The 26484-nt window shown below is 38.7% G+C and overlaps 1 protein-coding gene across 5 annotated transcripts in view; it reads left to right on the forward strand.

The window, feature by feature from the left end:
- The window catches only part of kif6 (kinesin family member 6), a 283602-nt gene that overhangs the window by 191760 nt on the left and 65358 nt on the right, over positions 1-26484 (forward strand). For all 5 annotated transcript variants that reach the window (XR_012370505.1, XM_073869458.1, XM_073869455.1 and 2 more), the window contains 2 exons: positions 23884-23939; positions 26224-26274. Coding sequence is in view for 4 of the 5 variants with exons in the window: in XM_073869458.1 (XP_073725559.1) it covers positions 23884-23939; positions 26224-26274 (107 nt within the window). In the remaining variant the exon portion in view is untranslated. The remainder of the gene's footprint in view (positions 1-23883; positions 23940-26223; positions 26275-26484) is intronic.

Genomic DNA, 26484 nt, shown 5'->3' on the forward strand with positions numbered 1-26484 from the left:
CAACATTAGGTCATGATTGTGTTACATCTAGCTAGTTTTATAACTATACACTTTAGTTTAGTTAAGAAACAGTTGTATGACCATAGGACTGGCTTGTTATCAAAGGTTTTGTTCAATTATAAGGCCATCTAGTGGTGAAAGCATAAAATTTTTTTGTGTAGCCTCAGAATGTGCTCATGCATCAGCGTATCAAATCTGGTGAAAAAATATATTTTCGTTACGAAGTTACAACCATTTATGTGTAAAAAACAAAAAATTTGAAGGTAATTTTTCGTTTTTTGCAATTTTCGGCCATTTCTGATGAAAATTTTAATATAACGCCAATAGAACTTTTTGTTCAGAAGGTTAGGTTAGTTTCTTCCTATGGTGTTTTTGAGTCGATCGGAATAATGCTCGCGGAGATATTCGCGCATGTTTTTTAAGCGCTATTTTGATGCACAGGGCTTACCGTAAGACGAATCCTGGCATATTTGGTATCGTTGGACTCGGCAACTATTCAAAACTCCAAGGAAAGAAGTCCCGTGAAAATACGTCATTCACAGCCAAAGTTATAGGCGTATAATACATTCGTCTGGCCACTAGGTGGCGCTGCAACGAAACTGTGCATGCACCCTCAGTTCTTGACTGGCATATCACGTACTAAGTTTTGTGTCAATAGGTCTAAGTTTGGCAAAGATACAGCCTAAAATCTGTTTTTTTGCGCTCTACGTAAAATTTGTTGACGCGCCATACGACAACGGATTGGTTTATCAAAATTCTTTTAATAACTTTTTGCCGTGAGGGTCTCTAGATGCTACATACCAATTTTCGTGGCAATCGGGTACAAACTCTAGGACGAGTTCGCAAAAGTAGGTTTTACGAATAATTCAAAATGGCGGAAACATTTTCATGACGGAAAATGACGTCATATGGTCTAATCGAATCGACTTGAGCCAAGGAATCAGAGGAAACAAGAATTTCGTTTCTAGGACGTACGGATCAGAAGTTATAAGCAAAAACGTAAGTGCAACTTTGGACTGATGGTGGCGCTAGCGGGTTTGAGATAGAGACTCCAAAATTGCTATGGATATTATTTGGACTGTCCTCTGTCAGTGTGCCAATTTTCATAACTTTCCTACGTATGGTTCTATGGGCTGCCATAGACCGCAAGGTGACAGGAAGAATAATAAAGAATAATGAAGAAGAAAACTAACAGATACAATAGGGGTCTTCGCCCATTCTGGGCTTGACCCCTAAATATAGCTGCAAGCAGCAATGCCGGGGTCAAGCCGAAAAGGGCACAAAAGGATGCAAAATTGAGATTGGAAAGCAGATTGAAGAACCTAGGTAAACCTAATAATTTTAGATGAAAAAACAAAAAGTTATCAACAAACATGATCTATGTTCTTGTCTAATGCAATCGTCTTTCTGTTATTGACAAGCATGGAACATTAGAGCACTGAAGGACATGTGAGTGGTGTTTGCAGTGGCAAATTATGGGTCACATCATGTCACAACAAGTTTAATTAGTCAAAAGAGACCATCCCTGTGTCTCTACGATGTTCTGATGCAGAGATATAGCTTTTGCAAAAACGGTTGATAAGGTATTCTCAATGGTTGCTAGGGAGTGAATTGGCAACCACCAGTGATTATAGTCAAAGCCATGAAAGGAATAATCCATAATGACTCATGGTTTTAGATGTGTTGTTGCAGTAGTTTTAGGTAAAAATACCATATTCTATCTCAAAACCAGTAGGTGGCGCAATGACAAAATTGTGCATGCAACAACAGGTCATGATTGTGTTATATCTAGCTAGTTTTATGTCTATACACTTTAGTTTAGTGAAGAAACAGTTGTATGACCATAGGGCTGGCTTGTTATCAAAGGTTTTGTTCAATTATAAGGCCATCTAGTGGTGCAAGCATACAATTTTTTTGTGTAGGCTCAGAATGTGCTCATGCATCAGCGTATCAAATCTGGTGGAAAAATATATTTTCGTTACAAAGTTACAACCATTTATGTGTAAAAAACACAGAATTTGAAGGCATTTTTTCGTTTTTTGCAATTTTCGGCCATTTCTGATGAAAATTTTAATATAACGTCAATAGAACTTTTTGTTCAGAAGGTAAGGTTAGTTTCTTCCTATGGTGTTTTCGAGTCGATCGGAAAAACGCTCGCGGAGATATTCACGCGTGTTTTTGAAACGCTATTTTGCTGCGCAGGGTTAACCGTAAGGCGAATTCTGGCATGTTTGGTATCGTTGGACTCGGCAACTATTCAGAACTCCAAAGAAATAAGTCCCGTGAAAATACGTCAATCTGAGCCAAAGTTATAGGCGTGTAAAGCATAAGTCTGACCACTAGGTGGCGCTGTGACGAAACTCTGCAGGCACCCGTAGTTCCTGACTGGCATCACAAGTACCAAGTATAGTGTCAATAGGCTTAAGTTTGAAAATGACGTCATAGGGTCCAGTCGAATTGTCTTGAGCCAAGGAATCAGAGGAAACAAGAATTTAATTTCTAGGACGTACGGGTCAGAAGTTATAAGCAAAAACGTAAGTGCAACTTTGGACTGTTGGTGGCGCTAGCGGGTTAGACATAGAGACTCCAAATTTGCTATGGGGACACATTGGACTGTCCTTTATCAGTGTGCCAAATTTCATAACTTTCCTACGTACGGTTCTATGGGCTGCCATAGACCGCAATGGCGGAAGAAGAAGAATAACTAATAATAATAAGAAAACTAACAAATACAATAGGGGTCTTCGCCCATTCTGGGCTTGACCCCTAATAATTATTATTATAAAAAGAAAACTAACAAATACAATAGGGGTCTTCGCCCCTTCGGGGCTTGACCCCTAAAAAGAAAACTAACAAAAACAATAGGGGTCTTCGCCCCTTCGGGGCTTGACCCCTAAATATAGCTGCAAGCAGCGATACCGGGGTCAAGCCAAACATGGCAAATAATGATTCATACGTGAGGACTGTCATGATTTAAGATCTAAGTTTGCATTAGTTTTATGTAAAAAAAGCAATTTTTTGTATCTTGAGACCACTAGGTGGCACTGTGCCGAAAGAATAGATGGTGCCTCAGGTCATGACTGTGATGACACATACCAAATTTAGTGTAAATACGATAAAGCGATACGGAGATATAGCCTTAAATGACTTGACCACTAGGGGGCACTGACCAAACAATAAATTGTGACTCAGGTCTTGATTGTGATGACACCCACCAAATTTGGTGTAAATACGATAAAGAGATGCAGAGATATAGCTTCAAATCTCTTGACCACTAGGGGATACCGAAAAGTTTACAAGTCCTCCCAGAACATGTTGCTGATGAATCATACCAAGTTTCTTAACAATACGCAATTGCGTTTCTGAAATACTTGAACTTAAAGAAAAATTCAAAATGGCCGACACACAAAATGGCCGACCAAAAACCATTTGGTATCGTTTGACTCGGCATGCCTCACGAAATCTAACAAGACCAGTCTCATAATTTTACATTCAAATTTGCAGTAGTTATAAGCAAAAAAAGACATTTTTTATATCTCGTGACCAGTAGGGGGCAGTGTGACGAAATGGTGCATGCACCCTCAGGTCATCACTGTTATGACATATACCAAGTCTCATATTAATACGCAAAAGTTTTGCGAAGATACAGGCTCAAACACATTTTGGCGTGCTCGCCCTCGCATTCTTTGATGCGTTATACGACAACGGATAGGTCTACCGAAAAGCTTTTGATAACTTTTTGTCTAGAGTGTCTCTAGATGATGCATACCAAAAATCAACCCAATCACACGAGCGCTCTAGGAGAAGTTCGAAAAAGTAGGTGTTCAATATAATTCAAAATGGCCGACAGGAAGTAGGTTTGACTGAGACATATTTGGTACAGTCGGACTCAGCATGAGCCAAGGAATCTATAAAGTAAAGTCTTATGTCAGTGTGGCAATTTATATCAAATGATATAAAGATTTTAAACAATTTATTTACATATCCTGACCACTAGGTGGCGCCATCCTAAAGATTTATAGGTGCGCTCAGAACATGTCACTGATGAACCATGCCAAATTTCGTAGAGATACGTCATTCTGTTTGTGAAATACTGAACTTAATGAGAAAATTAAAAATGGCCGACACCCAAAATGGCCGACCAAAAACCGTTTTATATCGTTTGACTCGGCATGCCTCAAGGAATCTAACAAGACCACCTTCATGATTTTAGACTCAAGTTTGAAGTAGTTATAAGCAAAAATAGGCATTTTTCGAATCTCGTGACCACTAGGTGGCGCTGTGACGAAACGTTGCAGGCACCCTCAGGTCATGACTGTAATGACATATATCATGTTTCGTGACGATACACAAAAGTTTTGCAAAGATACGGCCTCATGTCCGTTTTGGCGTGCTCGCCGCCTTATATGTTGTCACTGTATACGAGAACGCATTGGTCTATCAAAAAGCTTTTGATAACTTTTTGTCTGGGGTGTCTCTAGATGCTATATATCAAAGGACATGCAAATCGGACGGACGCTCTAGGAGGAGTTCGAAAAAGTAGGTTTTACGGAAAATTCAAAATGGCGGAAAGATTTGCATGACACAAATGACATCAACGTATGCAATTGAATCATCATGAGCCAAGGATTCAGAAGAAACAGGAATTTAGTTTCTAGGACTCACGGGTCAGAAGTTATGAGCATGAACATAAGTGGATTTTTGGACTGTTGGTGGCGCTAGAGGGTTTGAGTCAGACACACCAATGTTGCTATAGTAACTTCTGAGACTTTCCTCTACATGTGTGCCAAATTTCATAACTTTCCTACGTACGGTTCTATGGGCTGCCATTGACTTCAATGGCGGAAGAACAAGAAGCGGAATAATAATAAGAAAACTAACAATAACAATAGGGTTCTACGCCCCTTCGGGGCTTGACCCCTAAAAACTAACAATAACAATAGGTGTCTACGCCACTTCGTGGCTTGACCCCTAATAAATATAGCTGCAAGCAGCAATACCGGGGTCAAGCCAAAAAGGGCACAAAAGGATGTAAAATTGAGATTGGATAAGCAGATTGAAGAACCTAGGTAAACCTAATAATTTTAGATGAAAAAACAAAAAAGTTTTCAACAAAAATAATCTAAGTTCTTGTCTACTGCAATCGTCCTTAAAGCACTGAAGGACATGTGAGTGGTGTTTGCAGTGGCAAAACATGGGTCACATCATGTTATAACAAGTTTAATTAGTCAAAAGAGACCACCCCCGTGTCTCTACAATGTTCTGATGCAGAGATATAGCTTTTGCAAAAACGGTTGATAAGGTATTCTCAATGTTTGCTAGGGAGTGAATTGGCAACCACCAGTGATTATAATCAAAGCCATGAAAGGAATAATCCATGATGACTCATGGCTTTAGATGTGTTGTTGCAGTAGTTTTAGGCAAAAATACCATATTCTATCTCAAAGCCAGTAGATGGCGCAATGACAAAATTGTGCATGTAACATCAGGTCATGATTGTGTTACATCTAGCTAGTTTTATGTCTATACACTTTTGTTTAGTGAAGAAACAGTTGTATGACCATAGGGCTGGCTTGTTATCAAAGGTTTTGTTCAATGATAAGGCCATCTAGTGGTGCAAGCATACAATTTTTTTTGTGTAGCCTCAGAATGTGCTCATGCATCAGCGTATCAAATCTGGTGAAAAAATATATTTTTGTTACGAAGTTACAACCATTTATGTGTAAAAAACTCAAAATTTGAAGGAAATATTTCGTTTTTTGCAATTTTCGGCCATTTCTGATGAAAATTTTAATATAACGCCAATAGAACTTTTTGTTCAGAACGTAAGGTTAGTTTGTTCCTATGGTGTTTTCGAGTCGATCGGAAAAATGCTCGCGGAGATATTCGCGCGTGTTTTTTAAGCGCTATTTTGCTGCTCAGGGTTAACCGTAAGGCGAATTCTGCCATGTTTGGTATCGTTGGACTCGGCAACTATTCAGAACTCCAAAGAAACAAGTCCCGTTAAAATACGTCAATCTGAGCCAAAGTTATAGGCCTATAAAATATTCGTCTGGCCACTAGGTGGCGCTGCAACGAAACTGTGCATGCTCCCTCAGTTCCTGACTAACATCTCAGGTACCAAGATTCGTGACAATAGGTCTAAGTTTGGCGAAGATACAGCCTAAAACCTGTTTTTTTGCACTCAACGTAAAGTTTGTTGACACGCTATACAACAACGCAATGGTTTATCGAAATTCTTTTAATAACTTTTTGCCGTGAGTGTCTCTAGATGCTGCATACCAATTTTTGTGGCAATTGGGCAAAAACCCTAGGACGAGTTCGCAAAAGTAGGTTTTACGAATAATTCAAAATGGCGGAAAAATTTTCATGACGGAAAATGACGTCATAGGGTCCATTCGAATCGTCTTGAGCCAAGGAATCAGATGAAGTAAGAGTTTTGTTTCTAGGGCTTACGGATCAGAAGTTATAAGCAAAAACATAAGTGCAACTTTGGACTGTTGGTGGCGCTAGCGAGTTAGTTATAGAAACTCCAAATTTGCTGTGGGGACACATTGGAGTGTCCTTTATCAGTGTGCCAAATTTCATAACTTTCCTACCTACGGTTCTATGGGCTGCCATAGACCGCAATGGAACAGGAAGAAGAATAATAGTTAAGAAAAAGAAAACTAACGGATACAATAGGGGTCTTCGCCCATTCTGGGCTTGACCCCTAATAATAATAATAAGAAAACTAACAATAACAATAGGGTTCTACGCCCCTTCGGGGCTTGACCCCTAAATATAGCTGCAAGCAGCGATACCGGGGTCAAGCCAAGCATGGCAAAAAATGATTCATACGTGATGACTGTCATGATTTAAGATCTAAGTTTGCATTAGTTTTATGAAAAAATAGCTATTTTTTTGTATCTTGAGACCACTAGGTGGCGCTGTGCCGAAACAATAGATGGTGCCTCAGGTCATGACTGTGATGACACGTACCAAATTTAGTGTAAATACGATAAAGCGATACGGAAATATAGCCTTAAATGACCTGACCACTAGGGGGCACTGACCAAACAACAAATTGTGACTCAGGTCTTGATGGTGATGACACCCACCAAATTTGGTGTAAATACGATAAAGAGATGCAGAGATATAGCTTCAAATCTCTTGACCACTAGGGGGCGCCGAAAAGTTTACAAGTGCTCTCAGAACATGTTGCTGATGAACCATACCAAGTTTCATAACAATACGGAATTGCGTTTCTGAAATACTTGAACTTAAAGAAAAAATTCAAAATGGCCGACACACAAAATGGCCGACCAAAAACCATTTGGTATCGTTTGACTCGGCATGCCTCACGAAATCTAACAAGACCACTCTCATAATTTTACATTCAAGTTTGCAGTAGTTCTAAGCAAAAATATACATTTTTTATATCTCGTGACCAGTAGGGGGCAGTGTGATGAAATGGTGCATGCACCCTCAGGTCATCACTGTTATGACATATAACAAGTCTCATATTAATACGCAAAGGTTTTGCGAAGATACTGGCTCAAACACATTTTGGCGTGCTCGCCCTCGCATTCTTTGATGCGTTATACGACAACGGATAGGTCTACCGAAAAGCTTTTGATAACTTTTTGTCTAGAGTGTCTCTAGATGATGCGTACCAAAAATAAAGCCAATCAAACAAGCGCTCTAGGAGGAGTTCGAAAAAGTAGGTGTTCAATATAATTCAAAATGGCCGACAGGAAGTAGGTTTGACTCTGACATATTTGGTACAGTCGGACTCAGCACGAGCCAAGGAATCAATAGAGTGAAGTCTTATTTCAGTGTGGCAAATGAATCAAATGCAATAAAGATTTTAAACAATTTCTTTACATATCCTGACCACTAGATGGCACTGTCCTATAGATTTATAGGTGCGCTCAGAACATGTCACTGATGAACCATGCCAAATTTCGTAGAGATAGGTCATTCTGTTTGTGAAATACTGAACTTAATGAGAAAATTAAAAATGGCCGACACCCAAAATGGCCGACCAAAAACCGTTTTATATCGTTTGACTCGGCATGCCTCAAGGAATCTAACAAGACCACCTTCATGATTTTAGACTCAAGTTTGAAGTAGTTATAAGCAAAAATAGGCATTTTTCGAATCTCGTGACCACTAGGTGGCGCTGTGACGAAACGTTGCAGGCACCCTCAGGTCATGACTGTAATGACATATATCATGTTTCGTGACGATACACAAAAGTTTTGCAAAGATACGGCCTCATGTCTCGTATATGTTGTCACTGTATACGAGAACGCATTGGTCTATCAAAAAGCTTTTGATAACTTTTTGTCTGGGGTGTCTCTAGATGCTACATACCAAAGGACATGCAAATCGGACAAACGCTCTAGGAGGAGTTTGAAAAAGTAGGTTTTACGGAAAATTCAAAATGGCGGAAAGATGTGCATGACACAAATGACATCAATGTGTGCAATTGAATCATCATGAGCAAAGGATTCAGAGGAAACAAGAATTTAGTTTCTAGGACTCACAGGTCAGAAGTTATGAGCATGAACATAAGTGGATTTTTGGACTGTTGGTGGCGCTAGAGGGTTTGAGTTAGACACACCAATGTTGCTATAGTAACTTCTAAGACTGTTCTCTACATGTGTGCCAAATTTCATAACTTTCCTACATACGGTTCTATGGGCTGCCATTGACTTCAATGGCGGGAGAAATAGGATGAATAATAATAAGAAAACTGACAATAACAATAGGTGTCTACGCCACTTCGTGGCTTGACCCCTAATAATAATAAGAAAACTAACAATAACAATAGGGTTCTACGCCCCTTCGGGGCTTGACCCCTAATAATAAGAAAATTAACAATAACAATAGGGTTCTACGCCCCTTCGGGGCTTGACCCCTAATAATAAGAAAACTAACAATAACAATAGGGTTCTATGCCCCTTCGGGGCTTGACCCCTAATAATAAAACAAAAAAGGGGAAAAATATGATCGGAGCTCGGATTCGAACTCCTTTAGGTACATTAAAATAATGCTACTCTGGCAAACGCAGCCCACTCAGCTACGCATCCTGATCTCGTAGGACCTGTTCAATACAGCTACAAATACGAGTTAACAGATTTAATACAATTTATTTTACAGATTTATCTTATGATTTAATAAAGAAAACGTGATAAAATATAATAAAGGAAAAGGAGGACAAGGACACACGATCCTAATGGAAAAAGAAACATTTCACATTACGAAAAACATTAGTCAATCCCTGAGAGCCATCACACTTTAGATCGACATTCTACTACACAGGCCTTTCCATCAACATCATCTGAAGGGCTGAACTTTGTAGAAAAAGGAGGGGCTGGTTTTAATATTATATAAAACGCCGCTTTTTACGCCGTCTTTGTCAGAAGAAAGCGCCGTAAATTACGGCGTACTAGGAAAGGCCTATGACGCCATCATTGATATGATTATAAAACGCCGTAAATAATGGCGGTTTGCTGTGATAACGTAATTTGCGGCGTCTGTTAGCTAAAACGCCGTAATTTACGACATCTTTTCGACTTGAACGCCGTAAATTGCGGCGTTTTAAAGATGACGCGCGTTTGGTAAGTGGCGTCAATTGAACTATTTGGCGTTCCATACAGGCAGAGCAAAAAATGGCAAAAAGACAAAAAAGTAGGGATGGCTGACGCGAAACAGTCGTTCCGAAGCTTTGCGAGACCCCGAAGCGCAGATGTGTCGAAACACTGATCCGAAGCGTGATTCAAAACACCCATGTCACGTGACTATAACCAAACAAAGCGCGAGTGATTTCAATGTTAAGTCAATGTGCAGATGCGTTGACGTGCGTCAGGAGGTCCCGCGGCGCGGAAGAGGCGTTCAGCGCGGAGCGGAAGACGCGTTTCCGCCTCATTGGCGCGTGAAGCTCGCGCGAAAGGTGCGAATTGAGCGTTGTGCGGGGTACGCGCAAATGGTGCTATTGTGCATTTTGTTTCACGCGAATTTGCGGCTGACGCCCGAGTTGAAAAATTTGAACTTTGGCGGAATTTCGCGCCGCGTTAACCCAATCAGGAGCCTGCCTGCTGCTGTGGTGGCAGCCCCGCCCGGAGTCACTCACTCAAGCCGTCACTCGGAGCTATATGACACAAGTTGTTATTTCTATTAGGAGACAGGAATAAAAAGGACCTTGCTTGGAGGAGTGTCAGTGGGGACTTTGGGCAGCCTGGTGGGTTGTGGTGCACACTTCACTTTTGAGTCACGTGACTTTTAACGACCCGCGCCCTATAGTGGGGTTACCAAATACAAACTGGTGGCTCTTGATGGATGCGCGGTCAACATCGGTCATCTTGCGGGCGGACACTCGCACGGCAGTTGCCCCTCCCATAAGAAGCGGATTTTGCCTCGGACGCGCGTCAAATGCTTGCTTTTTCCGCGCGTCCACTCCGCTCTACACGCGCGAATGCATTCAAAGTGTTCAGGCGGCAAACTGGGCGCGGTGGGCGCGATTTTGACGCCCAGAACGCGTTTGGTGTAAACCCTGCATAAAAGTGAAATAAACGCATATTGACCTTGTGGGTTTTTGTGAGAGGAGTTTTTCAAAGGCTGGAGAAATTATCTGTAAAAAAGAAGTAGGCTAAGTCCTTCCACACACAGCAGATATTTATATGTGACATGGTGGCTTGATATATTTGATTAATTTCTTATTGTTTATCTGGTATTTATCTCTATTCAATTTATTTATTAAATAGACCAGCTTATAGTTATTGACAATGATGAGCCTAAAAGCTCATGTAGTTGTCAAACAGATGTTAAAACAACAACAAAAAAATATGTAACTTAAGTGTGACGACGGTAATAATGCGTTTCCGGGGTTCGATCTAAAGGGCTTTTGCATGAGAGTCGAGGACACTACCCACTCTCCCACCTGATCACTTGAATGAATTACACAAAATGTGGGATACAATTTGTCAGCGCTCGTCTAAAACCTTGTCAAGGCTGCTCTATGGCAATACGTGCAAATGACCACGAGGTGTCACTGTGGAGGCGGTTTCGATCCATGTTTCGTAGCCACGACTAGTGATGGGACATCTGAAGCGAGGCTCCGGAGCTTGTGTCGAGCAAAAAGGGGCGTTCCAGATGAAGCCCCGATTCGAGGCTTGTATCGTTTCCGTGAAAATCACGTGACGATGACAAACGAGGCCTCGTTTTCTGTTGAATATGTCATTGCTTCATTCTGAGTTTCGCTTACGGTTCGAAACTCGCGCCTCTTGTGGGGTTTGCAGTACGTTTGCATTGATGTTAAAGTGTTGGTTGTAGCGAGTAGTGGCGAGGTTGTAGTGAGTTTCTAGTATAGTTATCATTATATATCATGGCCTGTATTATATATTATATTACACTTAGTTTAGTAGATTATTAGAGTAAATTATACATAGCCTAGTTCAGTAGATCATTAGAGTAAATTAGCATATGTCTAGTTCTAATACCTATAATACGTAATTATATTATATAGCCTATATTAGTAGTAGTGTTATTATTATATATATTATTGCTGCTGTATTAGGGATAACCTAGAAGGACTGAGGATCCATTGGGATATTGGAACAAACAGAAGGTCCAATATCCCAATTTATATTCTGGCACTGATCTTCTTATGTTGTCCAGCATCATCAGTGCTTTTTTTTGTTTGAGCATTCTAATTAATTTCAATGCAACTGCAGTTGGTTTGTTTTGATTTAAACCTTCATAACTTAAAAAATACAGCTAAGTAGCACCATAAAACAAAATAATAACATGATAACATAATAATAAACATGTTTTGACAAAAATGTTAAAAAATGGATTTATCTCGTTTTGCAACGAAACTCTTCATTTCTTTATTTTGTGCATTAACTGTTATCACTAACTTAAAGGGATACTTCACAGATTTAGCATTCAGCTTTGTATCTGTAGAAACCCGGCAGTATTACTGAATGACCATGTTTCCCTCCCTCATTTCCCCCTGAGAGGAGAGATATCTGCATTTTGGTTCTGCAAAAAAGTCCTCCGATGATGTAATATGACGATTTTTGCATCATCGGAGGACTTTTTTGCAGAACCAAAATGCAGATATCTCTCCTCTCAGGGGGAAATGAGGGAGGGAAACATGGTCATTCAGTAATACTGCCGGGTTTCTACAGATACAAAGCTGAATGCTAAATCGGTGAAGTATCCCTTTAAGCACTACTGTATAGTTGAACACAAAGTTGTGTATGTGTGAGTTGTGTGTACATAGGTTAACACAAGCAGAGTAAAATACTTTCTTTAATATACTTTATTCAAAAGCACACACCATGACAATTTGGTTGCTCAAAATGAATAGATTTGTGTGCGTGTGCGATACATTGCTTTGCACAGCAGGTGTCACTGGAGAGCACAGTGTTTCATGAGGCTTCGGGTAAATGAACCTTTTGGCGAACCAATGGGCTGGAAAGCCTCATTGGTTCAGGAAGCCTCGTTTGGCCATCACTAGCCTCGACACAATTGATTCAACTGTTTCAGGGTTTCACGAAGCCTCGCTCTGCACCTCACTACAAAAAAGGTCAAAAAATTAATAAATCCAACAAACACGGTGAACACGACATGACAAGACTAAATCAACATATCAATGACGAACTCGCAAGGAGCAACAAACACAGAGAGCTAAAATACCAAACGAATGGGGAGACAAATGAGAAACAGGTGATGTCGCAGGTGAATGAAATCAGTGATAATGAGATACTCCGGTGGCAGACGCGCACGCGAGAACTGTCAAAACACAAAGCACACACACACACACACACACAACAAAAACAAAAGAAACAGAACAGTCGAAAGACCAAAGTCATGACAAATGCAAGGGTTTGATATAATGTTACACAACAGATACTTTTCCTCAACAGTTAACCAAACATGCACTTCAGATATAACAGATTATAGGTCATACCTGTATGAATTCTTGTCAAAACAGATATTTTTAAAACTGTAATAGATGTCTATAATAGCGGGGTCGCGCACTCGCGCGTTTGTGTACATGCGCTTCAGACGTCAGCGTCAGAAAGATAGTTTTTGAGGCTTGTCACTTTTTACACCAATCAGGTCCCGAACTTTATCTCTCTTAATAATTATTTTAACATCAAGCAAATCCTGCAGTCTTTTTTCTGCATGCTTTAAAAACGAAACCAAAATACGAGCAACTTTCGAAGACGCATCTTTGCTTTAGATTATGGTACACCTCTCAGGAAACGTACAGATAAAGATAATTTTGATGTTTAATGACCATTTAGAGCATCGGATTTGCTAGACGAGAGTTTAATGTTCTTATTTTTATGAAAACCTCGGGCTCATCTAGACAGCGCGTGTCACTTGCTGTGTCTCAAATCATCCAGCTGTGGGCTGAAATTGCGTGTTGGGTTCGCGCGTTAATAAAATTAGTGGCGTTAAAATGAATTTTCGTTGACAGCCCTAGTAATAATAGTAACAATACTGACAACAACAAATAAAATATTATATAAAAGGATGGTGATGATATTAATATTTTGCAGTATTAAAAATACAGTATTAATAATAATAATAATAATATTAACAACATCAACAGCACACATACCCATCACATACCACACCAATCAAAATTTCTATATCAGTTTTTGTTTCTTTTTCTTTCTTTTTTTTTATTCATAGTAAAATGATTAATTGTATATGTAAATATGTCTAAGCTAAGGAGAGAGAACAAAACGCGCATCATTATTTTCTTAATTTTGCGAAAAGCACAACATTCTGTTTTTATTGGGAGTGGACAGAAAAAAACTAGACACTTTAATGTTTTAAATGATATATAAATCATATCTGTATGTCCAAAATCAGCAGAGTAATCTAAGTCTTTTTGCGGGGTGATTGAAAAATAAAGAGTTTGCGGTCTACCCAGGGCCGCCTTAAACTAATGTGAGGCCCTGGGGCTGAGAGGTTTTGTAGGCCCCCCATCCCCTCCATTTATAGAGTCTCATTTAAAAAATAGGGTAATATCTAGGTAATCTACATCACAAAATGCATTAGTTTCTTTCGAGACATACAACAGTGAGTTTTCCCTCTTTGGGCCGGAAAACACCATAATATTGTTATTAACATATCACTGAGCCCACTTAAGCATAAACACAAGACACTTCATTTAACAACCACACACAGCCACTTGTGGTGATTATAAAACCAAAATGTGTCAAAATATATATATGTTCATAAGCTTTGTTTTTATTGTTTTTGGAATATACAAATTTGCAGAAAATCCATTGCCACTCAACTAAATGCTCACCACAGTTTAAAAATATAATAAGTTAAAGTTAGTGTTAAAGTGAAAATGCACTAAAGATAATAAAAGATAAGTCTTTCTTGTTTTTTAATCAGTTGTTTATTTTGTATGCTATTGAAGATATAGTATGTATTGTATTTTGTATTTATGTATGCATAAGCATGTAAAAACGAATGTGCACAAATATGCACAAAACATACAGGGAACCATATCTTTAGATAAGGAGATTATACATATGAATGGTGCTATCAGGGTATGATAGAGTCGATTTTGAGATGGTCTTGATGTGCCCGAAGCCGAATACGTTATTCGGAAGGGCAAGGATAATGGCTTCAAAACGAATAACAAATTAATGCGAATAACAGAAAAAATATTCGTCCAGACATAATCACGTGTTTACTGGAACAGCGCTAAATTATAAACCCCTTAAAGCACGTATAATATGTGTGTGAAGTGAATGAGTGCAATCTATAAAATGACATGAATTACATTTTCTGCGCATCCCTTATTTAGAAACCCCAGCTGTTTTGGAATTAGTTTTAAAATGCTGCTAATATCAAACTTCTTTTAACCCAACTGTAAAAATGACCCTTTTATTTTATTTTATTTAATTTAATTACACAAGACCAGAAAACCTTGATAAAATGATGCACTCTGATAATAAAATATTCTTTAATAACTCCGTGTCTCCGTCTGACTTCGGTCACAGATGATCTTTTAATTACACCAAGCTTCAGTGTCAATCTACGTGAATATGAAATAAATAAGTAAATAGATAAAAATATGAAAATGTAACATTTTAAAAGCAAAATTTAAACTGAAGATTATTATGACATGAATTGCAATAAACATAAAAATAAAGTAAGTAAATAACAACTGAAACATTTGAATTAAATCTTTCTAATTACCTTTTTGTTTAACATCATGTTGCTTGTTTTGAACTAAGTCAAAACTGATAGAGCATACTGTTATTTGACATTTTAAACGAATATCTGATTATTTATTAATTTAGATGAAGATTAATGAGAAAGTTTTTTTAAACAATTCGTTCTGTTCGCGCAAACGCTGTAGGCTATGGACATAGTTAATATGCTCACCAAGATGTTGTAATGCTTATTATGCTTTCATAAATTCTTGTCAAAACAGTTGTTTTTGAACTATTCTGTCACTGCAGGTACTTGCGTGATCTGTGCGTTGCGTTTCGGATCTGTCGGTCAGCGCGAGTCTTGTCTATTTTAATACCTTTTTAACATAAGTCAGTCCCGAATTTATCTCTCTTAATAACTCTTTAAACATCAAGCAAGTACTGCATTTTATTTTCAAATTCCTGCATGTTTTTAAACCGACACCAAGATGTCAGACATGACACGCATCTTAGTATTAGTCATTTCACTCTCAGAAAACGTATTAGATGTTTAATTAATAGAGTATTTGAATCGCTAGACGAGGGATTAATGTAGGCTACTTATTTTTTCTGAAAACATCCCATTCATTTAGACAGAATGGGTCACATATGTAACTGTGCTGAAAGACACAATAAACGCTTAAAGGTGATGTAGAACACGCTCTCAAGTTCAACGCACATAGGCACAAGCTGTATGAGGCTTTGAAAATGAGAAGTTTGTTTTCCATGCCTATTATTAATGAGAATCAAGTTATTTGTCTTTTTGATAAAAAATTTGTAATATTATTTTTTAATAAATATTTACAGTTATTTAAGTTATAATTATAAATATAGCTGCAAGCAGCGATGCCGGGGTCAAGCCAAAAAGGGCACAGAATGAAGTATTGGTTGATGACCGTCATGATTTAAGATTTAAGAAGTTTTCAGTAGATTAAGGCAAATATAGCCATTTTTCAAATCTTGAGTGCTGTGTAGAAACAATGGGTTCTGCCTCAGGTCATGTTTGTGATGACACCCACCAAATTTAATATACATATGATTAAGCAATGTTGAGATATAGCCTCAAATGACTTGACCACTAGGGGGCACTGCACTAAAACAATAGATGGTGCCTCAGGTCACGATTGTGAAGACACCCACCAAATTTGGTGTACATACGATTAAGCAATGTGGAGATATAGCCTCAAATGACTTGACCACTAGGGGGCACTGCATCGAAACAATAGATGGTTCCTCAGGTCATGATTGTTATGACATCCACCAAATTTGATATACATACGATTAAGCAATGTTGAGATATAGCCTCAAATGACTTGACCACGAGGGGGCACTGCACCGAAACAACAGATGGTGCCTCAGGTCATGATTGTGATGACACCCATCAAATTTGATATACATACAATTAAGCAATGTTGATATATAGCCTCAAATGACTTGACCACTAGGAGGCACTGCACCAATACAATAGATGGTGCAACAGGTCATGATTGTGATGACACCCACCAAATTTGGTGTACATATGATTAAGCAATGTGGAGATATGGCCTCAAATGACTTGACCACTAGGTGGCACTGCACCGAAACAATAGATGATGCCTTGGGTCATGATTGTGATGACACCCACAAAATTTGATATACATATGATTAAGCAATGTTGAAATATAGCCTCAAATGACTTGACCACTGGGGGCACTGCACCGAAACAATATGGTGCCTCAGGTCATGATTGTGATGACAAATCCAAATTTGGTGTACATACGATAAAGTGATCTGGAGATAAAGCCTCAAAACTCTTAACCAGTTGGGGCACTGAAAAGTTTACAAGGGCTTTCAAAAAATGTCACTGATGAACTAGGTGGTGCTGTAACAAAACATTCCATACACCCTCAGTTCATGCCATTTACAAGTTGTGAAACATTCACCTATTCATACAGTGTCAGCCACACAAGAGCCATCCAGCTCATCGGGAGCATTTGGGCTTAGATGTCTCACTCATGGACACCTCATCACTTGGTCAGGTGGAACTGGGGTTTGAACCACCAACCTTCCGATTTGCAAACAACCTACACTAACCACTGAACCACTGCCAATACACACATCAATGTGCAAAACCTTTGCGAAGATATAGCCTCAAATCCATTTTCATGCTCGCCATTATATTTGTTGATGTGCTATACAACAACTGACAAAAACTTTTTCTCTAGAGTCTAGATTGTGTGTACCATATCCAAGCCAATCAAACGAACGCTGTAGGAGGAGTTTTGAAAAAGTTGGTATGCTTTGTTATTGAAAATGGCAGACAGAAAACGTTTTGATATCATTTGACTCGGCATGCCTCAAGGAATCTAACAATAGCACTTTCATGAATTTAGACTCAATTTTGCAGTAGTTATAAGCAAAAAAAAATCACTTTTCAATGACTGTTATGACATATAACTCATGGACATTTTGACACTTGGTCAGGTGGAGGTGGGGTTTGAACCACCAACCTTCCAATTTGTTGACAACCACCACTAACCCCTGAACCACTGAACCAGTGCCAATGTGCAAAACTTTTGCGAAGATATAGCCGCAAATCCATTGCGGCATGCTCATCAACATGCTCAAACTAGGTGGCGCTGTACCGAAACTGTGCACGCACCCTCAGGTCATGACTGCCATCAAAACTACCAAATCTCATGTGAATATGTTTAACTTTGGCGAAGATAATGCCTCAAATCCGTTTGTTCCCACTCTGCGTAAAATTTGTTGACGCGGTGTACGGAAACAGATTGGCGAATCGACACGAATTCCATAACTTTTTGCCATGAGTGTCTCTAGATGCTACACAACCATTCTTTACGCAAAATGGACAAAAGCTCTAGGATGAGTTCGAAAAAGTAGGTTTTACAAACAATTCAAAATATCGAAATAATTAGCATGACGGAAATGATGTCATATGGTGCAATTGAATTGGCATGAGCCAAGGAATCAGAAGAAACAAGAATTGCGTTTCTATGATGTACGGGTCAGCAGTTAAAACCAAAAATGTAAGTGAAAATTTGGACTGTTGGTGGCGCTATCGCGTTTAACATAGACACTCCAAATTTGGTGTGGGGACTATTTGGAATGTTCTCTTTGAGTGTGCCAAATTTCATAACTTTCCTACAAAAAAAGTTAAAATTCAAAATGGCCGACCCCCAAAATGGCCGACCGAAAACCTTTTGGTATCGTTTGACTCGGCATGCCTCAAGGAATCTAACAATAGCACTTTTATAATTTTAGACTCAAGTTTGCAGTAGGTATAAGCAAAAATAGCCATCTTTCAAATCTCATGAAAACTAGGTGGCGCTGTCCCGAAACTGTGCACGCACCCTCAGGTCATGACTGCCATCAAAACTACCAAATCTCGAGTGAATACGTTTAACTTTGGTGAAGATACAGCTTCAAATCTGTTTGTTCGCACTCTACGTAAAATTCGTTGGTGCGGTATACGGAAACGGATTGGTGAATCAACACGAATTCCATAACTTTTTGCCATGAGTGTCTCTAGATGCTACACACCCATTCTTTACGCAAATTGGACAAAAGCTCTAGGACGAGTTAGAAAAAGTAGGTTTTACAAACAATTCAAAATATCGAAATAATTAGGGGAACGGAAATGACGTCATATGGTGCAATTGAATTGGCATGAGCCAAGGAATCAGAAGAAACAAGAATTGCGTTTCTATGATGTACGGGTAAGCAGTTAAAACCAAAAATGTAAGTGAAAATTTGGACTGTTGGTGGCGCTATCGGGTTTGACATAGACACTCCAAATTTGGTGTGGGGACTATTTGGAATGTCCTCTTTGAGTGTGCCAAATTTCATAACTTTCCTACAAAAAAAGTTAAAATTCAAAATGGCCGACCCCCAAAATGGCCGACCGAAAACCTTTTGGTATCGTTTGACTCGGCATGCCTCAAGGAATCTAACAATAGCACTTTTATAATTTTAGACTCAAGTTTGCAGTAGTTATAAGCAAAAATAACCATCTTTCAAATCTCATGAACACTAGGTGGCGCTGTCCCGAAACTGTGCACGCACCCTCAGGTCATGACTGCCATCAAAACTACCAAATCTCGAGTGAATACGTTTAACTTTGGTGAAGATACAGCCTCAAATCCGTTTGTTCGCACTCTTCGTAAAATTCGTTGGTGCGGTATACGGAAACTGATTGGTGAATCAACACGAATTCCATAACTTTTTGCCATGAGTGTCTCTAGATGCTACACACCCATTCTTTACGCAAATTGGACAAAAGCTCTAGGACGAGTTAGAAAAAGTAGGTTTTACAAACAATTCAAAATATCGAAATAATTAGGGTAACGGAAATGACGTCATATGGTGTAATCAAATCGGCATGAGCCAAGGAATCAGAAGAAACAAGAATTGCGTTTCTATGACGTACGGATCCCCAGTTATAACCAAAAATGTAAGTGAAAATTTGGACTGTTGGTGGCGCTATTGGGTTTCACATAGACACTCCAAATTTGGTGTGTTAACTATTTGGAATGTCCTCTTTGAGTGTGCCAAATTTCATAACTTTCCTATGTACGGTTCTATGGGCTGCCATAGACGCAATGGCGGAAGAAGAAGAATAATAGATAATAATAATAATAAGAAGAAGAAGAAGAAGAAGAAGAAAACGAACAATCCCAATAGGGGTCTCGCCCATTCTGGGCTTGACCCCTAATAAAGCAATCATTCATTTAAAATGCCATTTTCATGTAATATGACAAACTTCCGGGTTAAGACCCGCCCACTTCCGGTTCCATCCGAATACAAATACGGATACAAATAATTTTGAGATTGTTACAGATACAAATACAGATACAAATACTGACTCCGCTGCACACCCCTAGTCTTGTCGCTCTTTACTTAGAATTGCACCTTTACCGTTGCGTCTCTTTCTTGTCTTTCTAAACCAATGTGTACTTTGAGCAAATGTCGCGTCAAACTACATCGCTCCAGCTGCGCACGGGTCACTGACAGGGCCGTAGCCAGGATTTTCTAAATACCGAGGTCCACATATGAATTTTGGAGGGTTTGAACATTTTTTTTAATGTTGAATGATTAAGATCAAGTCAAAGACTGAAATCAATGTAAAAATAAAACCCATGAGTAAAATCAAAAACGGATGCTCCTAATCTCAATATTAGCTTATAGATTATTAGATTTTAGCCTGGATTTCAGAGACAAGAGTCACGTATACAGTATGTGTAGCAATTATGAATATATTGTAGGCTAATGCTTTTTCTATCCTGAGCACAGTGGGCTACCTGCTCTTTCTGTCTTATCTCCATCATCTTCTCTCTTTCTTTTTTCCCCAGTTTCCTTCTCTTTCCCTGTATCTTTTCTCTTTTCAAACCTGAGCTTTGTTTGAAGCAGTCTTTTTATTTTCGTCTGTATCAGTAAAAACAAAATAAAGTTATAAATGTGAATTTACTGAAGGCTTCCAAGAAAACCATGTAAAGAAAACTTTATTAGTTTGCATTCCCTGATTATTAAAGCTCACGTAACACACACTGTTTCTGCATTTCTGATGTTAATCTGGAGTACCTAGAGTAGTATGACATCCTTTATATCTCTGAAGAGTCTTTAGTTTAATCAGATTTATTAAAGAAAGATTAGCTTTACCGAATCTTTCCGATAACGTACGAAAAAATGAAGAAGGAGGAGTTATATCGCGGGAGGAGCGAGTACGAGTCATGCAACACTATACAACACTGTTTTAACTTATGATTCACTACATGTTCGTGTCATTTATATTATATGCACGCGACTATTTACAACATAAGACAGAAGTCTTACTTACCGCGTGCAACTCGTCATGACCCGGTTGGGAAAATCCACTGCATCAAACACACACGCAAAACTCCGCTGCTTCCCCGGATAATAAACTATATCCATTGTTTCCATAAGGCTGGATGTCTTCTCCTTACATCCAAAAACACACTTCTTCCTTCGTGCCATTGTTGACTTTTGAAATTAAACAAAGCTGAGTGGCGTGATAAGCTGTTAGCAGCTCTAGCGTCTCCTGCTGATTGACGGGTGGGCGGGGTTTTCCGGGGGAAGTTTTCCGGCGGAAGCCCATATAAAGAAGTGATACGTATCGGAAACCGCTGAAATGTCAGTTAGAACTGTAATCGAAAAAAACTCGCCGAAACTTGTACGAACCCTGGCGAAGTGCGTTCGGCACAGAAATACTCTGTAACACGTCCAACTACTGTTTTGACACTTTGCCTACGTTTAGCATGAGGAAACAACTCTATAACTGTGTTAATAAGTCAGAATGCTTGAAATACCATTAAACCCCCCCTTTAAGTCAGTCGTTTAACATTTTTATCATTAAATAGCTGTATAATATGCAATGTTTACTTACATTATCTCACACATTGTCTCAGTCTAAAAGGCTTCGAGCTCTTTAGCTAATGTGAAGTGCAACTCTGCCTGCTGTGATTGGTCATCGCATGGGCAGACTTTGACGCGTGTGACATCACACTACAGCGAGAGCGCTCTCGCTGTGTTGTGATGTCAAACGTCAGTCGTTGTACAAAGCGCCTGTTGGTTGTTGTGGCATTTGTCCCGCCTCTTCTTCACTGTGATTGGACATTGATGTTACCCTAAGTCAGTGTTTCTCAAAGTGTGGGGCGGGCCCCACTAGTGGGGAATAGGAACATTACAAGTGGGGCGTGAAAAATGGGAGAAAATCTATTAATTCAATTATTTATTGACCTAACCCTAACCATACACTCAAAACAGCACATTAAAACATAAACCTAGCTTAAAACTTAAATCAGACTGTAGAAAATGTCACGCGGTAACTTAAAGCCTAGCTGATTACGATTTTGTTCGGGCGATTGGGACAGGTGGGGCTTGGAACTCTTCCCTACCTCCAAAGTGGGGAATGGCAGAAAAAGTTTGAGAAACACTGCCCTAAGTTGAACGACTGTGGACGCTCAGCGCGGAAAAACTAACAAAACCTGCCAGCTGTTGGCGCTATTGAAAAGTGCGTCTCCTCTACTGGAAACAATTGAAAACATCCAACGACAGAGACGAAAACGTCTTTGTGTACTCGCCGCCTTAATAGGCTATTATTTTACAACTTCTATTATGTAAACCTCTGAGAATTACCGAGGTCCGGACCTCGGGGACCTCAATGGTGGATACGGCCATGGTCACTAATGTAAACTTAAACTTTATAACAATTAACAACGTTATGTACTGGAACTGCTTTCTTTATTTGGCGGCACAGTTTCTTGCGCACGGTTGGAGAGACTTCTGCATGCCAGAGACTCACCTGCACGAGCACAGAGAGAGCGAGCGCGCGCGCGAGAGAGAGAAAGAGAGGGTGAGAGAGACCTGCACCTCACTGGTGCTTATTATGAAATTTTGTCAATGATTGACAGAAAACCTGACAAGTTACAAAACAATATGACCTTTTCAGCTCATCATGAACGTGAACATGGGAGGCCCCTAAACTTGGGAGGCCCCTGGGCTTCAGCCCAGGTAAGCCCGTGCATTAAGGCGGCCTACCGTCTACCCTAACAGTTAAAGACTCAGGCGTAACTTTAACGAGCAACTATACCTTTTTCAGATAAAATTGAACAAATATGTGAACGTCAATATGTGTCAGGTTGGTCCAGCTGAGAAAAAACTCCCGCTAAAATGACTGATTCTGATTCACAGGATAAATATATTTACTGTAGAATTTATCCGCCACCAATATTTCACATGATGCTTTCGAGTAGTGTTGTAGTTCTCGAGACCGGTCTCAAGACCACTTTTTAAAGGTCTTGGTCTTTTCCTGGAATCGACCGGATTTTTACTTGGTCTCGTCTCAGTCCCAGGCAAAGAGGACTCAGAATTTTATTTCAAGACCAGTCAAGACCACAACTGATGGCACATCACAAATGTATTTTAGTCATTAATTTTATGCAGTTTATTCAGGTTTGGCATATGATGTTGGCATTGTTTAAGCATTGTTTAAGTTTCTCCCAATGATTGTGTTAAGTGGATGGCAAGCCATGGAAAGACAGTTAAGAATAAATGGTTAAGTTGATTTCAGCTCTTTAGTGTTTGTTCACTTATATTTGCTTATAGACAAAGATACTGTAACTTCCACATATCTGCAATGCCTTTGATTATTTTATCAACTTCTCTGATGGCATACACACATGCAAGCACACACAGACAAGAAGTGCCTAATAATATGCATATTCCACATTTTATCTTAAGGGTTTTAATGCAGTGACTTGCACTGGTCTTGGTCTTGACTTGGTCTCAGCCTGTCTTGATCTCGACCCTTTAAAGTCTTGGTCTTGTCTCGGTCTCTGCCTGTCTTGGTCTTGGTCATGACTTGGTCTCGGTTTAGGTGGTCTTGACTACAACACTGCTTTGGAGATCTACAGCAACCTTCTGTATAAATATTCTTCATCAAGGATTTGTTCATTGTACAGTAATAATGCTGTGAAAACTACAGAAATTTGTTACAGTGTGACTTAAGATAACTTCTTTTTTACCATTTTCTGTATCTTTATTTTTAACTTTAGTAAATCAATCAAAACTATTGCATTACTGCTTTTCAGTTTATATTAAAAATATAAATTGTAACACCCTGGCTGTTTCATCTTTGTAGGTTTGCTGAAGCCAAGTCACTGGGAGAACATGTTAATCAGATCAGGAGACAAGTCAGTAAGTGTTTACCTTTTCTGGAGTGAAAGAATGAAAAGATGAAACTTTGTGGCATCAGGGCTGAACCACCGAATCACTATTTATAGCGTAAACACGTTTCACAGTGGGTGTGTTAAAAAAACACGAGCAGCATGCCAACGTTGAGTGTTCAGTATGTTAGGGTTTAAAATGTTGCAAGCTAAGTAATTGTGACTGTCTGTGTGCAAATTTCAAACAGTGTATAGAAGCCCTTAAAGAGCACTTCTGGAAGAGAACAACAGACAGTGGGTCTTTCTTATGGCTAAGATTCTTTCCAAATAGCCACATCATGAGACACTATTGCCTCACACCTTTTAAGGGTTCAAACTTTAAGCAGCGGACAGGGATTAGACTAGTCCTAGACTAAAATAAATGTTAGAGCTGTCAAAACTGAAAACAACTTGCACTGACATATCTTAAAATACATAAGTGGCCTTTGTTTTTCCTCAAAAGGCACACAAGTAATGTTTTAAGTAAGGCATGTTTGCTAAAACTAGTTATATTTCCTAATTAAACTAAGGCCTAGTCCTGGTTTAAGCGAATCCCTGTCCGGGAAACCACCCCTATGTGTATAGCAGGGCTAGTCAACTGGCGGCCCGCGGGCCAAGTGTGGCCCGCCAATCATCATTATCCGGCCCGCCGGTCACTTTTGGACGTTTCTCAATCGGAAGGCTGCAGCCTCCGGAGGTCGGATATGCAGGCTGCATACGTCATCAAGTTTAAGTTAACTGAGCATTACATTCACAAATCATAAGCATATTACAACAATTTACTAGTAAGTAAATTATTAACTATAAATATATTCGTAGATTAAAGGTTCTGTCCCATGACAGATTAACGATTAAACTACAATTTCATTACGACTGCCACTAGGGGGCGAACTCCCGACAGTTATATCTGCAATGTACAGCAGAAAGGCTGTTTAGCCTTCATATCTATAAAATATTAAAAAAAGAAAACCTGTAGTGCAATTTTAGTCATTAGGAGAAGTCTGACTATATGTTGTGAATACTTGACATGTAAGAATTAATGAAAGTTAAACAGTTATAAACAAAATAAGTTTAAGAGTGTTGATCTTTTACTATTAACATTTGGCTCTTACATGTTAAACTGCAATTTAAATATTAATAAAGAAAATATGAGTTTTCAGTCATTAAAAGGCAACACACTGGATACAAGAAGTGTGCATTTGTTTTGAAAATGCATGGTTTTTAATATGTTTTTTTTTAATATACTATAACAAAAGTAACAAAAACAACAACAACACACATACACACACACACACACACACACACACACACACACACACACACACACACACACACACACACACACACACACACATACATATTTATATGGTAAAAGTAAAAAAATATGGGTAAAAGTTTGGCCCTCGTCATATTTACAATTTTAAAATCTGGCCCCCGAAGAAGAGTAGTTGAATACCCGTGGTGTATAGGGTTGTTCACAACTAATACAGTAATGGATCAGTAGTTTGTAATTATATTTTCAAAAGCAGCTTTAAAAAGTTTATAAAATATAGGTGGAAAGACTTAATATGCAAATGTTTGAATATGCAAACTTTTATTACTTCAGTATTGGTTTCCAACCACAGTCTGCCTGTCATGTGCCTTGGTTTCTGAAAGTTGTTGCTGTGATTAAATAACGTTGAAAACATACCAAAGTTTTTAATAATAATATAATTGTTAAAAATATCAACAGTTTTAATTGTCTAAAACTTTGCATAAAACTAGACTACAATCTAAAACTAAATCGTGACTAATAAAAATTTGGCTATGGTTGACAATATATGACTTAAACTAATGTAACAAGCACATTTGACACAGGACTATGACTAAAACTAAAATAAAAGCTAACCAAATTAACATTTTGAGTATTCCTTACAAGTTTCTTCCAGGCAAAGATTTTTTCATGAATATAACGGTTATCTGAATATATACAATTGCAAAGAGAAAGTCATTTTTGGAGTTGGTACTGCATTCTGCATAATTTAGCAATAAATGATGTGCCCCTTTCTATTTGTCTATACTGCCTGTACTAATTTAAATTACTGTAAAGCTGCTTTGTAACAATGCAAAACTTAAAAAAATCACTATAGATATTTTAATTGAATTTGCACTGATTCATTTAGATTTAGAAAACTTAAAGAGAAACAACATGTCTATTTTCACATTATAGTTTTTTTCAGTTATCTAAATCTCTTTACATTGTCTACATTTATATTGTCTTTTACCCTTACTCTCAGATGAGTTAAAGTTGCAGCTGAAAATGAGACGGATGCAAGTGGCAGCCCAAGGTTGGTAATTTACAAACATTTTTTTTCTGATTTCTATCACTTCAGGCTGCAGGGTGTAGTTTGAATTTCATAATATTCTCTGATGTCTAATTTTAATGTTAGCATGTTATTTTTACATAAAAAACATGGTAACACTTTACAACAACAGTACATGAAAAATCATTTACTATTACATATTGTCTCCTGACACTGAGTACATACATGCCTGCC

Source organism: Misgurnus anguillicaudatus, chromosome 7 (assembly GCF_027580225.2).
Source record: "Misgurnus anguillicaudatus chromosome 7, ASM2758022v2, whole genome shotgun sequence".
NCBI lineage: Eukaryota > Metazoa > Chordata > Actinopteri > Cypriniformes > Cobitidae > Misgurnus > Misgurnus anguillicaudatus.